General features: G+C 39.5%; 1 protein-coding gene across 11 annotated transcripts in view; it reads right to left on the bottom strand.

The window, feature by feature from the left end:
• The window catches only part of ATP10B (ATPase phospholipid transporting 10B (putative)), a 458548-nt gene that overhangs the window by 75969 nt on the left and 361840 nt on the right, over positions 1-20739 (bottom strand). For all 11 annotated transcript variants that reach the window (XR_003853353.1, XM_029583376.1, XM_029583380.1 and 8 more), the window contains 6 exons: positions 16177-16262; positions 11721-11827; positions 6806-6937; positions 4586-4713; positions 3804-4056; positions 2765-2997 (listed from right to left, as the gene is read on the bottom strand). Coding sequence is in view for 10 of the 11 variants with exons in the window: in XM_029583376.1 (XP_029439236.1) it covers positions 2765-2997; positions 3804-4056; positions 4586-4713; positions 6806-6937; positions 11721-11827; positions 16177-16262 (939 nt within the window). In the remaining variant the exon portion in view is untranslated. The remainder of the gene's footprint in view (positions 1-2764; positions 2998-3803; positions 4057-4585; positions 4714-6805; positions 6938-11720; positions 11828-16176; positions 16263-20739) is intronic.

Genomic DNA, 20739 nt, shown 5'->3' with positions numbered 1-20739 from the left:
ACAGTCCTTACCCAGGACCATCACTATGATATCCTTCTTTAATCCTGCAATTAAATCCCATCACTAGGTGTTCTCCTTCAGGGAGGACCATGAATCCTCCCCCTGGGGCTGTGAATGCCACCTCTGCAGCACTCCTAGCCCCAGCTGACCTGAGGAGCAAAAGGGGGCCCTTCCATTGGCAATGCACAGCACTGCCACCGAGCCAGCCTCGGGGGTGGGGAGGACATTTTTAAAAGCAGAGACATAACCAGCGAACTCTAGAAGTTAGACAAAACTTTTGAAAACCCTCCCCTTGCATTCAAGTGCACTTTTACAGAATCCAAGTTATGTATCAGGAGTTACAAAATGCACTTCTCCAAAAAATGTGCACAGAAAACATGCTCAGCGAGCAAATGTATGATTTATGTGCCGTAGTTAGCCAGCTAAGTGGTGAGTAGGATAGGGGCGTTACAGGGAGGAACTACTGATCCAGCTGACTAGCTGGATACGTGGCGATATTCTCACTTTGGAGAAATCATGGGAGAAGGCTGCAAGGCCAGCTGTGCTCCTCGTGTCTCTCGCCTTCTAGAGGTACTTTGTAGGAACCCGCTGGTGAGAAAAAGGATCCATGCTTGGATTTGGAAAAGACGGCCTTCGCGTTCCCCTGCCGGAATATTCCTTTGCTCCCCCTGCTCCTTTCCCTTTGAAGACCGAGAGCCAAGAGTGAGCATGGGGAAGAGAGGGCCTTGTCACAGGGATCCTTCTGAAAGCCTGCTAAAGCCTAATTAGCAATGTTGTGTCTTCCATCAGACACCCAACCACTGATTTCCAAACAAGCAAATTGCCTTAAAGACAGAATCAATGGCTAAATGCCTCACTGACTACATTACTATTAAATTTCTGTAAAGAAAAGGAATTGGCAGCCTGCCTTCCTGAAGAAAGGTAGCATTCAACCAAAATCAGATTACATCTCACTTCAGTGCTTTTATTAACCCTATGCTCACCATTTTAGTTTACTAGAGAAATGCACAATATGGTGCTTGCACTTAACAGGACAGCGATCAGTCTTCGAATAATCAGCATCTAACACCCGTTAACTTTCAGAGGCAAGTCCCAGCTAACTTTGCAATTTGGGGGGGAAAGAGGGAGGAGGGATAAAGGAATGAAATGATGCATGTCAAAAGTATGAATAATGACTCACCTGAGACCTGTCTCTAATTGGATAGGTGGGCAGGAAGATTTCTAAGGTGGGTGTAATGTTCCTGAAAGGGTTGGAGGACTACTATTACATTAGAAAATTGTTTGCTGCTTGAAGAATATGAAAAGATTCTTAAAAAAAAAAACCAAAAAAAAAAACGAGAGGAAAAGAATCAAATGGTGAAAGAAGCACAGGAATGAATCATTATGGCTCCCAAGCCTGCATTATGTATGCAACAAATGTTATGCAGGAGCATTTTAAGAATACACGTGGGCTGCGGTGGGAGGAAAGAGGAGAGACACCTTTTGTCTCAGGCTCCAGGTTTGCATGCCTCACACAGCCCAGCGCACACAGCGAGGAAATTAGAAACGAATCATCTGCACCATGCAAAACTTAATATCACCAAGTGCTTTTATGTTTTATATTGCAAAGACACATTACTGAGAAATGACAGTAGCTACGTTACATTGCTACCTTCCTCCAGGTCTCCTTCTATCCTCTTTTTTTTTTATTGACCTACTTACTGACAGCACCTTGTCTCCTCTTTCCTGCTATTAACCAGAATCCCACTGTAATGGATGATTAATTAAATCCAGGTGTAACTTCTACTCATGGCCTAAGAGTCTTGTAGTTTATATATTACCTCATTTGTTACCCAAACAAATTATTATGGGTTTTTTAGATTCTTCAGGGAGATATTCTATTAGTCTATATTAGACCTCCCCTTTTGAGAAACATTGAGGATACATTTTCAAAGGCTTAGTTGGAACTGCCATGCATAATAAGAGTAGTTACACATAGGGCCAGATTAAAGTGACATTTGCCCATAGGCAGTGGGGGGAGGGGGTGATATCCCTGCAGGGGATAAGGTGGGGATGATCCTTCCTGCCAAAATCCCCTCTCCCCTCCCTCCTCTCCTCCATCATGCATCTGAAGAGGAAGAAAGAACAGTGTGGGGCCTTGAGCAACCCTTGCATGCTGACAGACCCTGTGATGCCCCGCCTCGTGCATGGGTTTCCATGGCAATAGGAAGCCCTTGCAGGAGGAGGGGGAAGGTCGCCACAGGATCATTCAGCCCATGAGGGCTGTTAAAGGCCCCCGTGCTTCATTTTTCATCAATCTTTAGGTGCCCATAGAGTTGAGAAAGGGTGCTCTGGCTGCAGGCATAGATTTAGGCATGGCAGTGGCATCAACACTGTAGTGCCTGTAACAATGTAGCACCAAGGGCAGTTGCCTACGTTGCCTATACCTAAATCCAGGCCTGATTACACGGGTAGATCAGCTGAATTTGCAGAAGTGAATTTTCTGTTAGGTTTGGGTCGCAAAGTTAACTAGCTAGCACAGGAAATCAACACTATGAAACTATCTTCGATGCCCCGAACAAGCCCTTATCCCCAAGACAGCCCAGATTTTGAATGGATAAACTTAGTCTTCGACTGAGCATAGGGAGATAAATTTAGCTGCTTAGCAGCGTCACATTCTCAAAGATGCTGATGTTATGTGCCTAGATAGATTTTAATATTGGCCCCTTAATTTTTCCTTGGAAGCTCACTCGCAATAAATGTAGTGGAGGATGGTTTTACTTACTATTGGACTGCTGAAAGCCACCTGAGATGGGGGAATGTCAAAGCGCCCCTCTGACTTCTTTCGATAGTGGCCCTGGAAATGTGCCCGGGCACTATGACACCTTCTCAAGGCTCTGGTGCCCCTCAACCTCATAGTAGATTGGTTGTTGACATGTATAGTATGCAATGAAAAATTACGCAGTTTTGTCAGATCTTCTTCACAATCCATTTCAATATAACTTTCTAGGCGTTTTGCTGTAAAGGTAATTAAGAAATTGCAAATTGTTATTCTTAGTCCTACAATATTGTATTTATGCTAAATACAGTTATTTATTTTAACTAATGTACAAAAAATGTTGTTCTCATTTTGGTTCCTTAGCAAGTCCATTTACAAAACTGGTATCTGTTGGCAGTGCAACCAAGAACCTGTTACTGGGCATAAGTAATAAAAAAGTAACTTCTTCCTCTCAGATGAACTTTGCTGGTATATAAATACATTTCATGATCTCCTTTCACACTCTAAGGTAGAATCTTCTCAGGACTGATCGAGCCATAAAGGATTTAGTAAGCTTCAGTCTAAGATTGGGACATATCTTTGAAATGAGATTGAGAGGTCATTTCATGTGTTGGGATAAGGGAAATATTGCAGGTAAAGGAGAAGAAATATGATACTAATACTTAGCATATAAAATGGAAGACAGGAAGTCATTATATCCTTTTAATGGTAATGCTCTAATGACCTCCCTCAAACAAAAGCAAGCATGCAGGAGGAGGAATAGCCTAGTGGTTAGAGCAGTGGGCTACGAACCAGGAGACCAGGGCTTGAGTCCCGCTGTCGATCCTTGTGACCTGGGCAAGTCACTTTACCCTCCATTACCTCAGGTACAAAACTTAGATTGTAAGCCCTCTGGGGATAGGGAAATACCTACAGTACCTGAATGTAAACCAATGTGATATCTCAGATCAAATGTCGGTATATAAAAAAACAACAACAACAATAATAAACATATCATCACAATAAATGTGTTGCTAGTGATGAAAGCATTTTCAACATATCATACCATTCTCTTGATGTGAAAACTCATTGCCTGCAATGGTGCAACGTCGAAATACCATCTTATTCTCAGTTAAAGTTCCAGTCTTATCGGAGAAGATGTACTGGATTTGCCCCAAGTCTTCTGTGATATTCAAGGCACGGCACTGAATTGATAAGTCTATTTCTTCATCATACAAATCAAGGTCGTTATGGATAAAGTAGACCTGTCCCAGTTTTACTAACTCAATGGACACATACAAAGAAATAGGGATAACAATCTGAAAGAAAGGGACAAAAAGAAAAGTTAGAATGTCTGATTTGCCTTCCCCTACATAAATTCTGAATTGTATGAATCTGCCCATCTGCACCAAACTTTATCCTGCCACACCAAATGTCGAAACTAATAGAAAACTGGAGACATCAGCACATCAAGACCTATAAGCACACCTCACCCAAGGAATTATGTATGAGTGTTTATGTATATCAAAGAGATGTGTGAATGCATATATATATATATATATATATATATATATATATATATATATATGCAAGCCTTATATTCTGTTGTGGGTATTATTTTTTCCTAACTATGCTCATTTTCAGAATGTTGATTTCTACATTACTTTTTCAATAAGTAACATATCCAATTGCCCTTCCAGTTCTCATCACTGTTTACAAATTTGACAGAACTGTAAAACCATCTTGCTTAATTTACATAAGGAGTTTTCTTATTCTTAAAAATCTTGTTCACAGTTGAGCTCCTATTGGGTTAATTCAACCTTTTCATTCATCAGTTCCAAACATTACCTGCAAAAGAATGATCATTGTCAGGAACATGTAGAAGCCGGCAAGAGCAACAGACATGTATGTGCCATTACTTTCTGCAACATCAAAGATGGGCCGTTGATCATATGAGGCAGTCCAAAGACTATGACCTAATAAAAAATGGAAAAAATGGTTTCAATGGATTAGCATCATCAACACAGAGTTTAGGCGTGGAGAGCATCACTGGACTATACAAGAAACAAATGCCTTTGAAGTCTGCATTGGACTAATCAGGTAACTGCTACTCAACTCAGTTCCATTCTTAGCATCAGTGCAAGGGTGTTAGGTGCCATAGGTAAGCCTTACAGCCTTGTACAACCCCAGGCTCTGCCCTCCTCCCATGACCCTCACCACACACAATTAAACGTTATGCATTTATAATAACAGATTTTACTTGAAAAAGGACCTTCTGAGGTAAAAATATCACAACAACAACAACATGTATATTTATTTATAAACACTGCTGTAGTGTCACCCAGTGGACCCTGCCAAAACAAAAAAAAGAAAAAAAAGACACTTGGAACTCATATAGAATTAGACCTATTGTAATGCATGTTCGGTGTGGGCTTGGTCCTCAGAAAGCCATGAGTAAACTGAATTACAACTACAATATCGTTAACCTCCCATATCAAAACAACACTAACTGCCAGGACTGAAACAGTAACAATTTCTACGGTAAATGTCACTCAGTATCATTTTGTATAGACAACATGCAGTTTTGCAGTGTGAATGACCCTGCAGCAAAGTTAAAATCATTCAACTGTGGTTTTAAAGGAACAGGTCTTGCTGTCTTATTTATGTTACTTGTAATCTGCTGAGATCTGTGGATCAGTGGAACATAAAATTATTTAAGTAAATACCTATGAAAAGGCAACACTGCAAATATTACACCAGGCCCTAAAACACCAATACACTTCCTATTAGGAAAACAGGACAAGCCAGGCTGCTATAGATCCTTTTTCAGAAACTACACACTAGCAGAATACCTCACCTCGGTCACACATGCAGAACACAGAAAGAGACTCACCAAATATGGAATAAAGAAATGATAAACTAAATATAGAAATATGCAGACAAAACTAGAACTTCAACAAGCTAGGCTGTATGGGGTGGATCAATGGAAACACAGAAATATCACCATTCCTCATAAAACATTAAACAATAAAATCAAGAAATATAAAACAATCATAATAATAGAAACATACTGATAATAAAAATAAATATTTAAAAACAGTTGATGAACAGAATTAAAAACTCATAAAAACTTTACAAATTTCCCAAACACCAATAAAATATTTCAAAACAGCAGATAGATAAAATAACATCCAATAATTAAAACTAATAAGGAAAAAAATTCTCTCTCACTCTCCATACTTGGAACTTCTAGTTTTGTTGTTGTTTAGTGGAGATCCTCTATCTCTCATATATATATATAAACTGTCTAACACAAAGATGTTCATTCTCACACACATGTTCCCTTCCTCTCTCACATGCTTTCTTCCTTTCACTGATGCTCCCTCCTTTACTCACACACACACAGGTTAGGACTCTTCAGCTTGGAGAAAAGACAACTAAGAGGAGATATGAGAGAGGCTTATAAAATCATGAATGATGTAGAAGTTGTTAGGAAACGGTTATTCATGCTTTCCAATAGTACTTAGGACAAGAGGATGCTCCGTGAAACTAACTTGAAGCAAATTTAACACAAATTCTAGAAATTATTTTTTCAGTCAATATATAATTAAACTATGGAATTTACTGCCAGAGAATATGTTTAAAGCCAATAATTTAGCTGAGTTTACAAAAGACTTGGATGAGGTTCTATAGGACAGGCTCAATAACCATAATGTAGCCATCATCATCATCATTTTTGTTTACTTATTACACACTCTTCCAGCAGGAAACACGTTCAATGCGTGTTTCATGCTTCTGAGAATGAGGAACATGGAATGGACTTTCCTAGATGGATACTTCCAAGTGATCTGAACTGTCTGCTGTTGGAGACAGGATGTTGGGCTTGAAGGATCAATGGTCTGACCCAACTTGGCAGTTCCTATGGTGTTATGTATGAAACATGCAACAAAACAAACTTGGTTTTGACAAGGACATGGTTAGTATGACATCCTTCATTAGAAAATAAGATTACGACTTCCGATGCAATAGGTTCAAAGACATAATTTTCTTGGCAGTCTAATGTCATACCTACTGCTCCAATGAGGCACATGAGGAATAAAAGGCCCACGCAACAGAAAACATCAATATTCATCTTCCTCTCTATCTTGCTGCGCTTGTATCGAGGGCCACTGTTGTTCAGCATTGCTTTCGTCTCATGACCTTCAAAGCACAAAGGACAATGGTTATTGATTGGGAAACAGACTCTGCTTTGACCACGATAAAACACTACTTTAGAATTAAATATATAAAAATTCCCAATCAACTTATAATACTTAATTAATACATAAGGGTGGTAGACTCTTTGCAAAGAATCTTAGCACCAAAACAGTGAGAGAGTATAAGAATTCTCATTTCATTTTATAGGGGAGGGTATCGTCTGTTTCGCTATCCTAGTAAGGATGCTGACACTTGAAGACCCTTATCTTTCCCCCTGTTTGGAAAAGTATCACCATAGGCCAAACCGTTAGCAAAAGTGATTGGGAGAAACTGAAATTAAATAATGATTCAAAAAAATCTGTCATGTGATTGGTCGCACTGGCATGATTTTCAAGGCATTGGTTTTGGAATTTATAGAGCACTGAATGTCTTATCAAATTTAGAATAGGCAAAAATGCACTCATATCAGGGGTAATTTTCAAAAAGATATGCACACTAAAGGTCTGATTTTCAAAAGCACTCAAGTGAATTTTAAAAGGAGTTATGATCCAGAATTTAAAAAGCATTTACACATGTAAAACTGAGTTTTACTTGAGTAAATGCACTTTACTCAAGTGGGCTTTTGAAAATTGCTACAATATATGCCATTGAATTGTTCATAGGATTTGCTCATGTGAGTGCATTTTACATGTGTAAATGTTTTTTGAAAATTGCTACAATAGTATGTTACATTTACATGTGTAAATCCTTTTGAAAATTCACTTGTATGTGCATAAATGTAATATTCGTAGCAATTTTCACAATTATACCATAAAGGAAGAGATTGGTGGAATATGTAACTATGAAAAACACCTACAAGAGAACACTAAAGCTTTCTGACAGCAAGATAAGAATAGCCCTAATAAAAGAATTAGTAGGTTGTGCACTATGGGTTTGAGTTATCATATTGGTCCTAGAGAAAATTAGAATCTTTGTAGGCTGTGATATTGTTTCATTGGACTAACCAAAAAATGCATATGTGGGGATGGTTTGTGTGCATATACTGTATTTCCAGCCCCTGTATTTCTTCCTATTGCAGAAAGGAATACCTCTTTGTTTTGCTGCCTGGTTAGATGGCCATTTACTCCTGATAAACAGGATGGAAAGACTGAGAGGTAGTTTATAGACTATAGTAGGTATTTCTTAATGTATCATCTGCTGTAAATACATTATAAATTGAAGATCCTTGATGATATCTTTGAATTATTATGGGATTTTTATTCAATAAACATACACACGGTTAAATGCGACTCCAACATTGCTCTTTGCTTCAACGGCAAGAGAAAATGTAGAAAAAAGGATTTGCATTCACAAATAAGCGGGGGAGTAGCTTGCTTGTTGTGGCGGTTACTACTCTAAACCAAATAAGCTGATACTTCACTTGGAATACATATATAGCACAGCTCACTGCTTCAAAGGCAGGGGGAATGAAGAAAAGATGATTTATATTCAGACAACAACCAACAAGGACTGAATTGCACAGGCTGGGTAAACAAAAAAAGAGTGGGAGTAGCTTGCTTATTGTGGCGGTTATTACCCCTAACCAAATAAGGGCCTTATTTTCCAAACGTATCACACGTGGTAAGGGACGTTTCGCACGCGAAATGTCCCTTTTCGCGTGCAATACCAAAATAGGGGTGGAGTCGGGGCGTCACCGGGGCCGACTCCGCGACGATGGCGTGCACAGCGAAAAGGTAAGTGCCTTTTCGCTGCCTATTTTGCTCCCAATAGCTACTCCTCCTATGGTGGCGCTATTGGGTGCGAAACTGGCAGCGATCGCACCGAGACGGTGCGATCGCTGCCAGCTAGCACAGGCCCGCCCCCCGTTTCGGCCCCTCGCCCCTCATCTTCTAAAGTATCGCAGGCCTGCGATACTTTAGAAAATGAGGCCCTAAGTTAGATACTTTACTTTGATGTGGCTCCAGCACTGCTCTCTGCATCAATGGCAGGGGGGAAGGAAATTGGAACCAAAAAGTTACCAATAAGGGCCAAGAGTAACAGATAAGTATGATAAAAATAAGTGTGAAAGCTTGCTGGGCAGACTGGATGGGCCATTTGGTCTTCTTCTGCCATCATTTCTATGTTTCTATGGATTGTGAACAGTAACAAAAGGTATCCAGTCTGTTCTTGTAGGTTTTCTCTGGATGTTTGTACGGATATATATTTAGCAAGGCAGTTCTATTCCTGAGCTTTGCAAATCTGAAAGACTCAATTTGTAACCACGATTTGATTTATTTCACTATGCCCTCTATTTACAAAGATCAAGAAAAATTTAAGTAGGTCATTAATGATTCTCCATATTACCAGATAGATTTTAGCTGTAACCAGTTGCATTCACAGAAGGACAATACAGCTATATCAGAATGACTTCAGTTTGAATGTTTTTTTTTCCCAATTAAATCTTAAAATTAGGAAATACAAGAATTTTTCACCACTGAACTAAATGTACTTTATGAACAAAATTAAAATGGTATAAAATTAAAGAGAAAAGAAAATGTTCCATACGACTTTGAACTTGATTAGCAAGGATGCTTTTGGCATAGTAAATAGTCCTAAACGTCTCAGCGATAAATTAGCTGACTGAGAAAGGTTTGCTGTATAGTGGTTCAAGACAGAAAAAAAGATCCATTAAATCTGATTTAAGTTCAACAGCTTTAAATGCTTTTAGCTATCCCAAGAGTTCAATATCTGATCGGAAAAAAAGAATTAAAATATATTGGAGAAGAATAAGTGAGCTGCTTCCTTTATTTTTTCCTTAAAAATTTAAATTAAATCATCACTGATTGAAATATATGAAGAAAAGTTGCTGTCAGAGTGGAGCAGAAATGGACCGAAAGCAACTGCTTTCTGAAAATCATCTTTCAAGAAAGAACCTTCGTTTTAGTAAATGACACGTTTGAGGTTTATTACTTGCTTATGAAATAGGTTTTAACGATCCTGAACTAGAAATATAAAGTATGTTTCAAGTCTGAAGATGCCCCTTGACAATAGTTATAAAGAGATGGTTGCTAAGAGCTTTTCTTGTTGCTAAGTGCATTACAGTTGTCATCTCTCTCGTGCTCTCTCTCTCGCTCTCTCTTTTGGAGGAAAACTTCCTGAATTTACTATTTACTACTATTTATCATTGTTTAAAGTGCTACTAGGCATGTAAGTAGAAATGTTATAGTTTTTCCATTGGCTTCCTTCCTTAATCTAAATCTTTGTCGGTGAAGGTCTTGCACCAAAATGCCTTCCTAAAGAGATTTAAAATGGCAGCATTGATATTACTGGAAACGTCCTCGAAAACCTAACTTTGAAGACTGGGATAGTCAGCAAGACTCTTGGAGGCCTCACAGAGCAAAACTTTTACACAGCCTATGTAACAGCAGCAGCAACTAAACCTTAAAAACAGAAAATTTTAATAAAGTGTTTTTGAAGTGATGGCATGTGAGTGAGGCACAGTTCTTCACTATTCCAGAAACGAACAGGATTTCCTCTTTCTAGGGTGAGTTTAATGAAACTGAAGGCTTCTGTCCCAGGAAGGCCTTCAGAGGGACATTATATAGTGACGATTCCGCACGGGGCATCAGGAGCAGATGAAGTAGGTTCCAGGTGGCGATCTGCACTAACTAAACAGAATTACCTCTAGGCCTCCCATCTGTCCTGGGAAGTGATTCACTCCTGAGTTCTGTTATTCTTGTTGCGTGTTAACATGCCGTTGATGGCTCGTTTTGGCTACTCCGCTTGTCGTTGTTTACTTATCCTGGTAGTCTGGGGGCCGTTCCTCTGCTTCTTCGCACGGGCTTGCAAATGTGAGCCTGGAATGTGCTCAGCGTTCAGCTTGCTGCCGAGCAGTTTTGACAGTAAAGGGCTTTCTGTGCAATTTCCTGGAGGAAATTACATAGTTATTGCTTGATCCATGCTGCTCTTCACCTCTGGTTCCTCTCAGCAACATAAAGATGGTTTAACTTATCTGACTGGGCTTTCAGTCATAAGTCATTTGTATTCGTCTCATTTGGCACATGCTCCTCATTTAACCACTTGGCCCAACGTTCATCCACAGCATAAATAAGGAAGCCGGACACCAAAGAGACAAAAGTCCTAGGGATTTGGAGAATGAACTGACAGATTATTTCTAGCCTTTAAGCTGATTAGTATCTGAATGATTGGGACTGCCCGAGAGTGCTGATGCCTGCTATTTTTAATTAGACAACACTGTACAGGGTGTTTAAATGCAAAACTGGCTATATCATCGTGTGTGTGTGTGTGTGTGTATGTGTTTAATGAATTCTCATTTCAGGCCTTTGAGGTGGAAAAAGTCGATCAAAATAATCAAGAAAAGCATCAAAGCTAAGCCCTGTTAGTAGAAATCTGCTCTAGATTAGAAGAAAAAATAAGAATGAAAGTGTGCACATAGATTCCAGCAGACAAAAGATGTCTTCTTTCAAGCACACTTTTTATTTCCTTTTTTTCTCTCTTGCCATTAAGTCTCAGGCAAGAGCCAAATGCTTAGAGAGACAAAAAAGAAAAAAAAAAAACCCAGTTGGCAAAGGTTAAGAAGTAAGCGCATGGAAAAGCATTCTTCTGGAGCCTCAGCCCATGTCTCAGGTCCCTCTCCTTCTCTATCTTGCAAGCCCCCTTTTGCACCCGTGTTTCTTGTATTCCTTATATCATTTTCTGTAATTACTGCTTGGAGTCCACATTACTTCCCAGTGCTGTGTGCATCCATATTGCTTTGAAAAAACATAAAAGCTGTAATGGCAGTAACCTGCATAGACAACGATTCCTATTGCCTCTTCAGTGTTCCTGACGGTGCACCCACGAAGCAGAAGGCTGTCATTGTTAAAACCAATCCGTTCCCCGTTCTCCTTTTCCCTGTGAAAAAAAAACAACAACACAATGAGAGTATTTTGTTTAGTGTCCTCCAAGCCTTTGGGCACATTCTTCCTAGGCTGAATAAGACACGTGATGTATCAAGGAAAGAATTCTCGTTGGCCCACAGGGATCTTCCTTTGGTGCCACAGAAGAAGGGAAAACTAGGACAGTCAGGAGTTTGCTGGTATTTAAGGCAAGGGGCTGGATTCAGTGATGTTTTGGAAACCCAGGGGAGCTGGAGCATCCTAATGAAAGCAGCAGAATTCCCTGGTATATTTCTTATTGGCTCAAGCCATTATTGAGATGACAGGGCCTGGCAACTGCTGGAGACAGAATGCTGGCCATCGATGGACCATTGGTCGGACCCAGCATAGCATTTCTTATGTTCTCATGCTCTTGTGGGGGTGGCAGACTTAGGCTTAGATTTAATAGGTAAAATAGTTACAGGGAATTGTTTTTGGAGATAAATTTGCTACATTATGGGTCAAGCAAGCTCTTCTACTAGCGAAAGAGCCTATTCTATAAGGTTGGTTGAGTAACGAGCCACCCTCACTAACAGTGGAGAAACGTGCTCCATCAAATTTGCCTTTTTGAAAGCTATAGAGAAAACAGACCGACGTGTCCATAAAAAAGTATGGGATCCGTGTTTGCAACTGATACCCCACAAACCCACAAAGCAATTCTGGAATTTGATCCTAGAGGCTTCCAATCCAGTTTGCCATATCGCACTAGGTTTATGCTGCCGTCGCTGTTTTCACATTATGTATTGCGCTAAATCGGGGATGGGTTGGAGATAGGATGCGGGGGGGGGGGGGGGGGGGGGTTGAGGAGGGGGGAAGCATCTTGTTTAAAATCAAAACTTTTTTTCACTGCAGTATTACGTTGACACAGGTTTGAGAAGAACAAATTAGCCACCATGTTTGCCTGACTGTTTTGTTTTGTTTTTATAAAAGGATTTAAAGGATTTAAACTAATAGGAACAATAAGGGCCTAATTTTAAAAAGCAATTACACACATAAAACTGGTTTTTACACATGCACTTTAGCCATGTAAGTGCACTTTTGAAAATTGCTACAATATATGCCATTGAATTGTCCATAGGATATTCACATGTAAGAACACTCTATGCGGGTAAAGCCTTTTGAAAATGATCCCCATATGTGTATAAAGCTAGTTTGCTTGCAGGATTCCGAAACAGTTCATTTTTTTGCCAAAGGATTTTATTTCCTGCAACTTCTGGACGGGCAACATTTTCTACAAGAAAAAAAAAATAATGCAGAGAAAACATAGGCAAAAACCACTGTGGAGTTTTTGCTTGCTACTTACTCGTAACACTTTTTCAGGGAACGACCCATAGCACTTAATACTCGTACATGTATGTCAGTGAAGTTTTTTTTTTCCCCTTTCAGAAGCTGCCGGAAATTGAATGGTTGGATATAAACTGAGCTACCTGGGGCAGGGGAGGAGGAGGAGGATGGTGCACTGAAAGCACTCAGGTACCGGCACGCCGGCTGAGTGCAGCAATGACATGGATAAGTGCCGCTGAAGGAGGAAGCAAGAGCAGCTTTCTCTCAGTAAGAGATCAAAGTACCAAATAAACTGGCCTGGCGTGCCCTGATTCCACATAGCGCTGAACTGCACTGAGACATGAACACAGCACGGAGGAATCCATGCCAGTTACCGAAAGGCTAAAGGTAACGTCCTGGGTACAGCCACAGCAAAGGGCTGATACCGACACCATGAAACAGGAGATAACGGTCTACCGAAGTATCCTTGTTGGGCTCTTTAGAGGGGCAAGATCCTTTTCTATTAAAAATGGTTTCTCTTTAATTAACCCCTTGTTGGTAGCTGCAAGAAGAATAATCACTAGGCTCAGGAACAGCCCCACTAGTCTTTCTGAAGAGGCTTGAAAACATCCCAGTGCATATGTATGTCATGGTATACGTATGCACTGGGATGTCTAACCTCAAACATTAAAAGAAAAGCTATTGTAATGTGTATTTATTTTAAAATACTTCTATACCACCTCCCCGTACCTAAAACAGATTTGCCCTAAACAGTGTGCAACAATAAAACCATAATTACATATATATAACACAAAATATTAATCACATTTAATTTGGAAGCCACTTTTGGATGGGGAAAGAAGGACAAGAGTTTGTCTTGGTTGACTGAGCCTCTCTCCTCTGTACTTGGGTTATTTGAATGAATAGATTTTCTAAATCTGTATGTTTTATTTTTGTATTTTATTTATGGTTATGAATTTAATTTATTTTTAAATTAACTATCGTATCATTTTTTGTAAACATTTTTTCCAGTAGGATGTTGGAAAAGGTGGGCAGAAAGAATAGAACATGTTTTGATATATTGCCTAAATGCTTGTTGTAAGATTTCATTGTTTTTCTATTAACTGAAAGTCAATGAACAAGTTTTTCAACATAAAAAAAAATAAAATAAAAAATATAGGTCTTCAGTCAAGTCCTACACCTATTAGGTGAGAAATAGAGAGCTGGAGAATGCAGTTGACATTTGGATAATATGGCCTCATTTACTGTATGCTATTTTCAGGAAGCCTGACTATCTTACTCAATAAAGCTATTTAATCCACCAGCTGAATGAGCAGTCTTGCTTTAGGGCATTGTCTTCTGTATGTCCTGAACAGTGCTACACAAACAATTCATTGTTGAATTCAAGCCAGCTTGATTTCAGCCCAGTTTGAGGTTGATGGAAAATGCACATTTTCCCAGGATCTGCTCAGAAAATCCAAATCTGATATAGATCTGTAAAGATGTAAAGTAGGATTCATATGTCCAAAGAAACCTGTGATGGGCTTCCTGGGATCTGCTTGGGAGTGTCTGAGTGATCCACTATGGAGTTTGGCCCTTTAAAACATATTCATTGGAATTATTAAAAAAAAAAAAAATTAAAATATTTTACAGGTTTGCTAAATTGGGTAGTAAACCTATTTACTGAAATGCACTACTGCGTTAATACATATTATTAATGCAGTTTAGTAAACTGATCCAATTTTTTAAAATTCAATGTGCACTAAAAATCTGTCAACAATGAGCATTAACATATACTATGCTGGCTGATTTTAGCACAGTTTAGTAAATCAGCACCTTAAAAAGATTCACACATCCCCAGTCCTGATGCGATAAGAAACCTGAGCAGAGAAGGATCCATCCAATTTCTCACAGCAATAACTAACCTTGCAGCTATTTAAAAAAAACGAAAACAAACCCAAAACAATTCTATCAAATGCACTGTGGTATATAAGCAAGTGCTTTACCTAGGGAAACGATAAACACGTCTATCCCAGTTTCCCCAGGGGTAAAATGCTAACCTTTCCAGAAGTTACTAAAATCTTGACCCCCCCTAAGTGGCTGCCATAGATATGGTGAGGTGGATCCATTCTATTTCTAATGTGGAGAGTTTTCAGGAAAAGTCACAACACTGCTCATTCCACTAGAGTGTCGTGGGTATTCAGAATACCATGCACAACACCAGGCTTGCCATCTACTTTGATAAGTCCTAAAGTAGACATCCAAAGAAAGTCCCTCCTTTACCCAAGCCTTTCTTAGGATAGACTTGAATCAAAGAGATCAACCACTGCCAACTCACCATAAAAGCAAGGAGGAAAGGGTCTCTTTAATAAAGACCCTTTAATATCTTATAGCATTAGGGAGGGTAATTTTCAAAGGCAGGTAAAATGGTGCTTTACGCAGGGAAATGACCTGTTATAAACTCGCTTGCCTGATAGCCGGGTAATCTTGCTTTGGTATGTCCCGTACGTGCCATTAGGTTTACCCTGGACTGAGCAGGGGTGGGGAGGGGTTTACACGTGTGCAGAACTTTTGCATTTTCAAAAGGAGGAGTGTAATTTTTATCCCCAAAATTTCTGCATACAGGTGCAATAGTATAGTATGTAGGGCAGGTTTGGTGGGGTAATTTTCAGAGCGAGTATCTACATGCAAGATTGCTTGAAAAATCAATGTAAACTATTTATGTATTTGCTGATATTCTTATGTGCCTGTTACAAAATTGCCCCCGTGATGGCTGTAGCAGGAGAAAAAGCATGGATGTGTCTACATAAAGTCTAAGTCTCTGAAATGCTGCAGAGGGGAATCTGGCAAGACTATTTTTAAAAACCCCTTTACCCTGAGAGATGCCCCCTCTTCTCAAAATCATATTTTGAGCTGAGGTGGCCGAAATTGGTTTTGCAATGGGTACTTTTGAGTCTCAACACCTTAATGTGCCTCAAACTACAAGTCAATATGTTTTCTCTGCACACCAGGCCATGAAATAGAATCATTCAGGAATCTGGAGAACATCCAGTGCATACTTACATGTAGCCTTTGAATTTATTGAGGTTATTGTTCGGTTTCTCACAGATTACGGTATCCTTAAAGGTCTCTGGATCAAACGGGGCATCCTAATAAGAGAATATCAGTGAAGGGCTGTTATTCTTCTTTACGTATACATTTATTCATTCATTCAGTTTCACATTCCGCCTCTCCAAAAAATGATGCTCAAACTGGCAGCAGCAAACATCAGCGTAGCCCAAAACAAAGTTTAACAACGTAGCATTCAATAATAATAATAAAACCCAACACACAGGATAAAACATGAATCACACAAATCAAACAAGGCATAGAAACTTACATCAATCAAAGAGAGGAATCTTAATCAGAAAAAGCCACCTCAGAAAATTGAGGCTTAATTTTCTTTCAAAAGGTTAAATGATCTTTCTACGAAAAGATTCCAGAGCTGAGGCTGTGCAGAAGATAAAGCTTTCCTCCTACTGCCCTCAGGCTGGATATCCCTCTGAGGGCAAAACACAATCATTCTTTTTCTAATTTGCAAATTTGATGGAATGTTCACAATCTTATATTCACCAAATTCATTTAATTACATAGGAGACATTTATTTTACCGCCACTCTGTTGGAACAGAGTGAAAGAGAAAAAGGCATTCAGTAATTTTTGCAGTAATGCCAATTACTGTACCTGCCTGTGCTAAACCATGTGTTTGAAAATGAAATGGAATCGACTATCAATCAAGTGTAGGTCCCAGTAGACTCTACAAAAATGTGCTTACATTTCCAGAGGCAGCAGTTAGCAAAATATGGGAAGTAGGACATACGCAGAAATGTAATATCTATCTCGTCCACTTTCTATATTTTCCAAAACAGACAATCCCACTGACATGAGACTAGCTATCACTGGCTTAAGAACTCTATCCCAAGTCACAGGCAATTATGTGAATGCAGTGTGACTATAAATAATGCTTATTGAGAAACAAATGTAAAGTAATCCCCATAACCCAAATTCACTTGCAAATACTGTAGTTGCAAAGTAAGGAAAACTGCTTTGATGATATGTAAGACATCACAATGCTGGATGGTTACATTCACCTTGAAACGAATTTCAGCTGGAATGGTTGAACATGCAGTAAAATACACTCTCTGCAATAATAAAAAAAATTCTTAAAAAACCCAAAATACCTTTATCACACTTTATTTGTATATAGAACCTATTATAAATAGAGTAAGAAACTACATGGGATTTGTTGAATATGCCAGTAGCTGTGTTCGGCCTGCCTCATCCTAACAAATCACCAGGGCTGGATTTAGGCACAGGCAACAGAGGCACATGCTCAGGTCATGAAATTTTGAAGGTGCCAAACAATTAGGACCCACACCCAGCACTCTCCAGTTCCTGATGAGGACTCCCATCCCGATTCACGCATGTACATCAGTGTACTTCAAAACATAAAATATAGTAACATAGTAATGATGGTAGAAGAGGATCAAATGGTCCATCCAGTCTGCCCAGCAAGCTTCTTATGGTAGTATCTGCTGTGCTATGCAGGCTACCCCATGCTTCTCTTAAGGGTGGCAATGGCTGTACCATTCAGTTATCCCCCAGCCTTATGACAATCCATAAACTTTACTGCTGGCAACATTTTTACTGGGTCTTGAAAATTCAGACACTGCTGCTTGACGTGCTTTGATGTGGACTTGGTCTTAGAAGCAGTCCTGTGCTTTTTCCCTTATGTCTGCAAGTCAGTACCTCAAATGGTAAAAGTCAGGGCCAGTGCTGATTGTCACCTGAATCCAATTCCTCTTCCACCCCCCTCAACCACTACCGTCAAAGCAGAGAGCGATGTTGCAGTTGTGTCAAAAGCATCAAGGCTTATTGGTTAAAGGTAGTAATCCCCATGCCTTCTGTTAAGGGTAGGAACTGCTGCTCCATGCAGGTTACCTCCATGCTTACCAGTTCCCCAGACTGCAAAAGCTGGGGCCCTCATTGGGTGCTGTCTAAATCCAGTCCCCTTTTCCCCTTGCCACCGAAGTGGAGAGTAATATTGCAGTTGCATAAAAAGCATCAAGGCTTATTGGTTGAGGTATTAACCTCCACACCAGCAAGTTACCCCCATGCACCCTTTTCTTCAGTTCCATCTTCTAGACTTTAGGGATCCACATTTATCCTATGCCCTTTTGAATTCTTTGACTATTTTCATCTTCACCACCTCCTCTGGAAGGGCATTCCAGGCATAAACCACTCTCTTCGTGAAGAAATATTTCTGACATTGGTTCTGAGTCATCCCCATAGAATTTCATTTCATGACCCCCTAGTTCTACTGATTTGTTTCCAATGGAAAAAGTTTGAATTTCATACATCATTTAAACCTTTTAGGTATCTGCAGGTTTGTACTGTATCTCCCCTGCTCCTCCTCTCTTCCAGGGGGTACATATTGAAATCCTTCAGCCTCTCCCTCTTGTCTTCCAATTCTGATCCCACTACCATTTTGGTCGTACTTCTCTGAACCATCTCCATCCTGTCTCTATCCTTTTTGAGATACGGGCTCCAGAACTGAACACAGTACTCCAGGTGAGGCCTCACCAAGGACCTGTACACGGGGATTATCACTTCCTTTTTGTTATTGGTTATTCTTCTCTCTATGCAGCCCAGCATTCTTCTGACTTTAGCTATCGCCTTGTCACACTGCCTCGCCACCTTCAGATCACCAGACACTATCACCCCAAGGCCCCTCTCCTAGTCTGTGCACATTAGTCTTTCAGCCCCCATCACATACAGCTCTTCTAGATTACCTCACCCCAGATGCATGACTCTGCCCTTCTTGACATTGAATCTCAGCTACTAAATCTTCAACCACTTTTCAAGCTTTCTTAAATCACTTTTCATTCTCTTTACTCCTTCAGGCATGTTCACTCTTGTTGCAGATCTTAGTATCATCTGCAAATACACAAACTTTACATTCTATCCCTTCTGCGTGCACGCGTAAATGAAGTTACCAGTTTTATCAATTACGCCACCAGTTCACCCAGTCATTCTCCAGGTCATCAAGCCCTACTTGTTCTTTAGCCTGAACTCAATCAGGTTCACCCAGCCCTCCCACCTGGCTGATAGTACACATTAAAAACATTTAATATCACTTATGTAGGATAATTAGCAGGTTAAAAATTACATGCATAAGTTACCAAATTTACATGTGTTTTTTAAAATAGCAACTTAGGCACGTAAATATTACCTCCACTCGGGAACATCTCTAGAGCATCCAAGTATATGTACACACAAACTGTAAAGTATGTACATATTTTTGATATTTCTTACCTAGTTAATTTATTTTAAGCATTTATAGTTCACCTATAATGAACACGTTAAGCGGAGTACAGATTGAAACATAATACAGCATAATACAATTCTATCATATAATATTAAAATTGACTAAAACAAAAGAAAATAAAACAGAGTAAGATTAATCACAATTGCCAAAAACTTCTCTAAACAAAAATACCTTCAATTTCTTTTGGAAACATGTTGAATCTGTTATTATTTTTAATTCTTCCAGTAATGAGTTCCACAACAAGGGGCCAATGACAGAACAGGTCCGACTGTGGGTCACTTCAAGATGGGCCTGTTTATTATTTGGGACGTGAAGTACATATTGCGATGATGACCACAATGATCAGGTAGGAACATTTTTTTTTTTTTTTTTACAAGATTAAAAAGATATTTCGGTGCATTATCTTGTAATGCTTTAAAAACCAAGATCATCATGTTAAATTTTATGCGCTGGTCGACAGGGAGGCAATGCAGACGTTGCAAAACTGGAATGATGCAATTATGCAAGCACATGCTATGTGCATGCTTATATGCTAACTTTTATGCATGCAATGTTTTGAAAATTCACCCCTTGCAGTTTTGGGGGCTGTGATAAAACTGTCCGTTTACAGGGGTTCTTGGCAGATTTTCCCATGATCATTACCTGGAAATGCTGCAAAACAGTGCTTAGAGAAGGTGATTTTGTAACATCGTGGGTAACTTATGCTGCAGCTATGCACATACTTTACACCAATTTTTGAAACAAATGTACATGAATTTACTTTGAAAATGATCTGAAATATTGTGCACAAACCCAGGTGGTACAATGTTACAGCTGCTCTTTGCAGCACGTAACGCGCATAGGTTACAGGTAATTTACAGGCAGACCAGCCCAATTTTCAAACCTATCCACGGCACAGCATTTGCATACATAAGTGGAAGCACAGATATTAATGCTAGTATTTTATAAACTGTGCAGCAGGACATGTGCAGTTTATATAATGCTGCATATTTCTGCTCTGAAAGTACACTCATGTTTGGAACATCCATAAATTTCCATTGCAAGAAAAAGCCTTTTTCAACCCATTTTATAAATATAGACATGTATATTTTATGCATCAAATTCTTATAACACTGCGCAAATAAACACCCAGAATGAAACACGGAGACAGGGATTTTATATAGTATGCGCGAGTACTTGGAATCACCATTTTGCCGAAACCTCCACCAGTTGACCCAGTTCTTCTGCAGCTCACCAAGACCCTCTAGCGCTTCATCATGA

Source organism: Rhinatrema bivittatum, chromosome 18 (genome assembly GCF_901001135.1).
Source record: "Rhinatrema bivittatum chromosome 18, aRhiBiv1.1, whole genome shotgun sequence".
In the NCBI taxonomy this organism is placed as follows: Eukaryota; Metazoa; Chordata; class Amphibia; order Gymnophiona; family Rhinatrematidae; genus Rhinatrema; species Rhinatrema bivittatum.
This window is presented reverse-complemented; position numbering and strand designations above follow the sequence as displayed.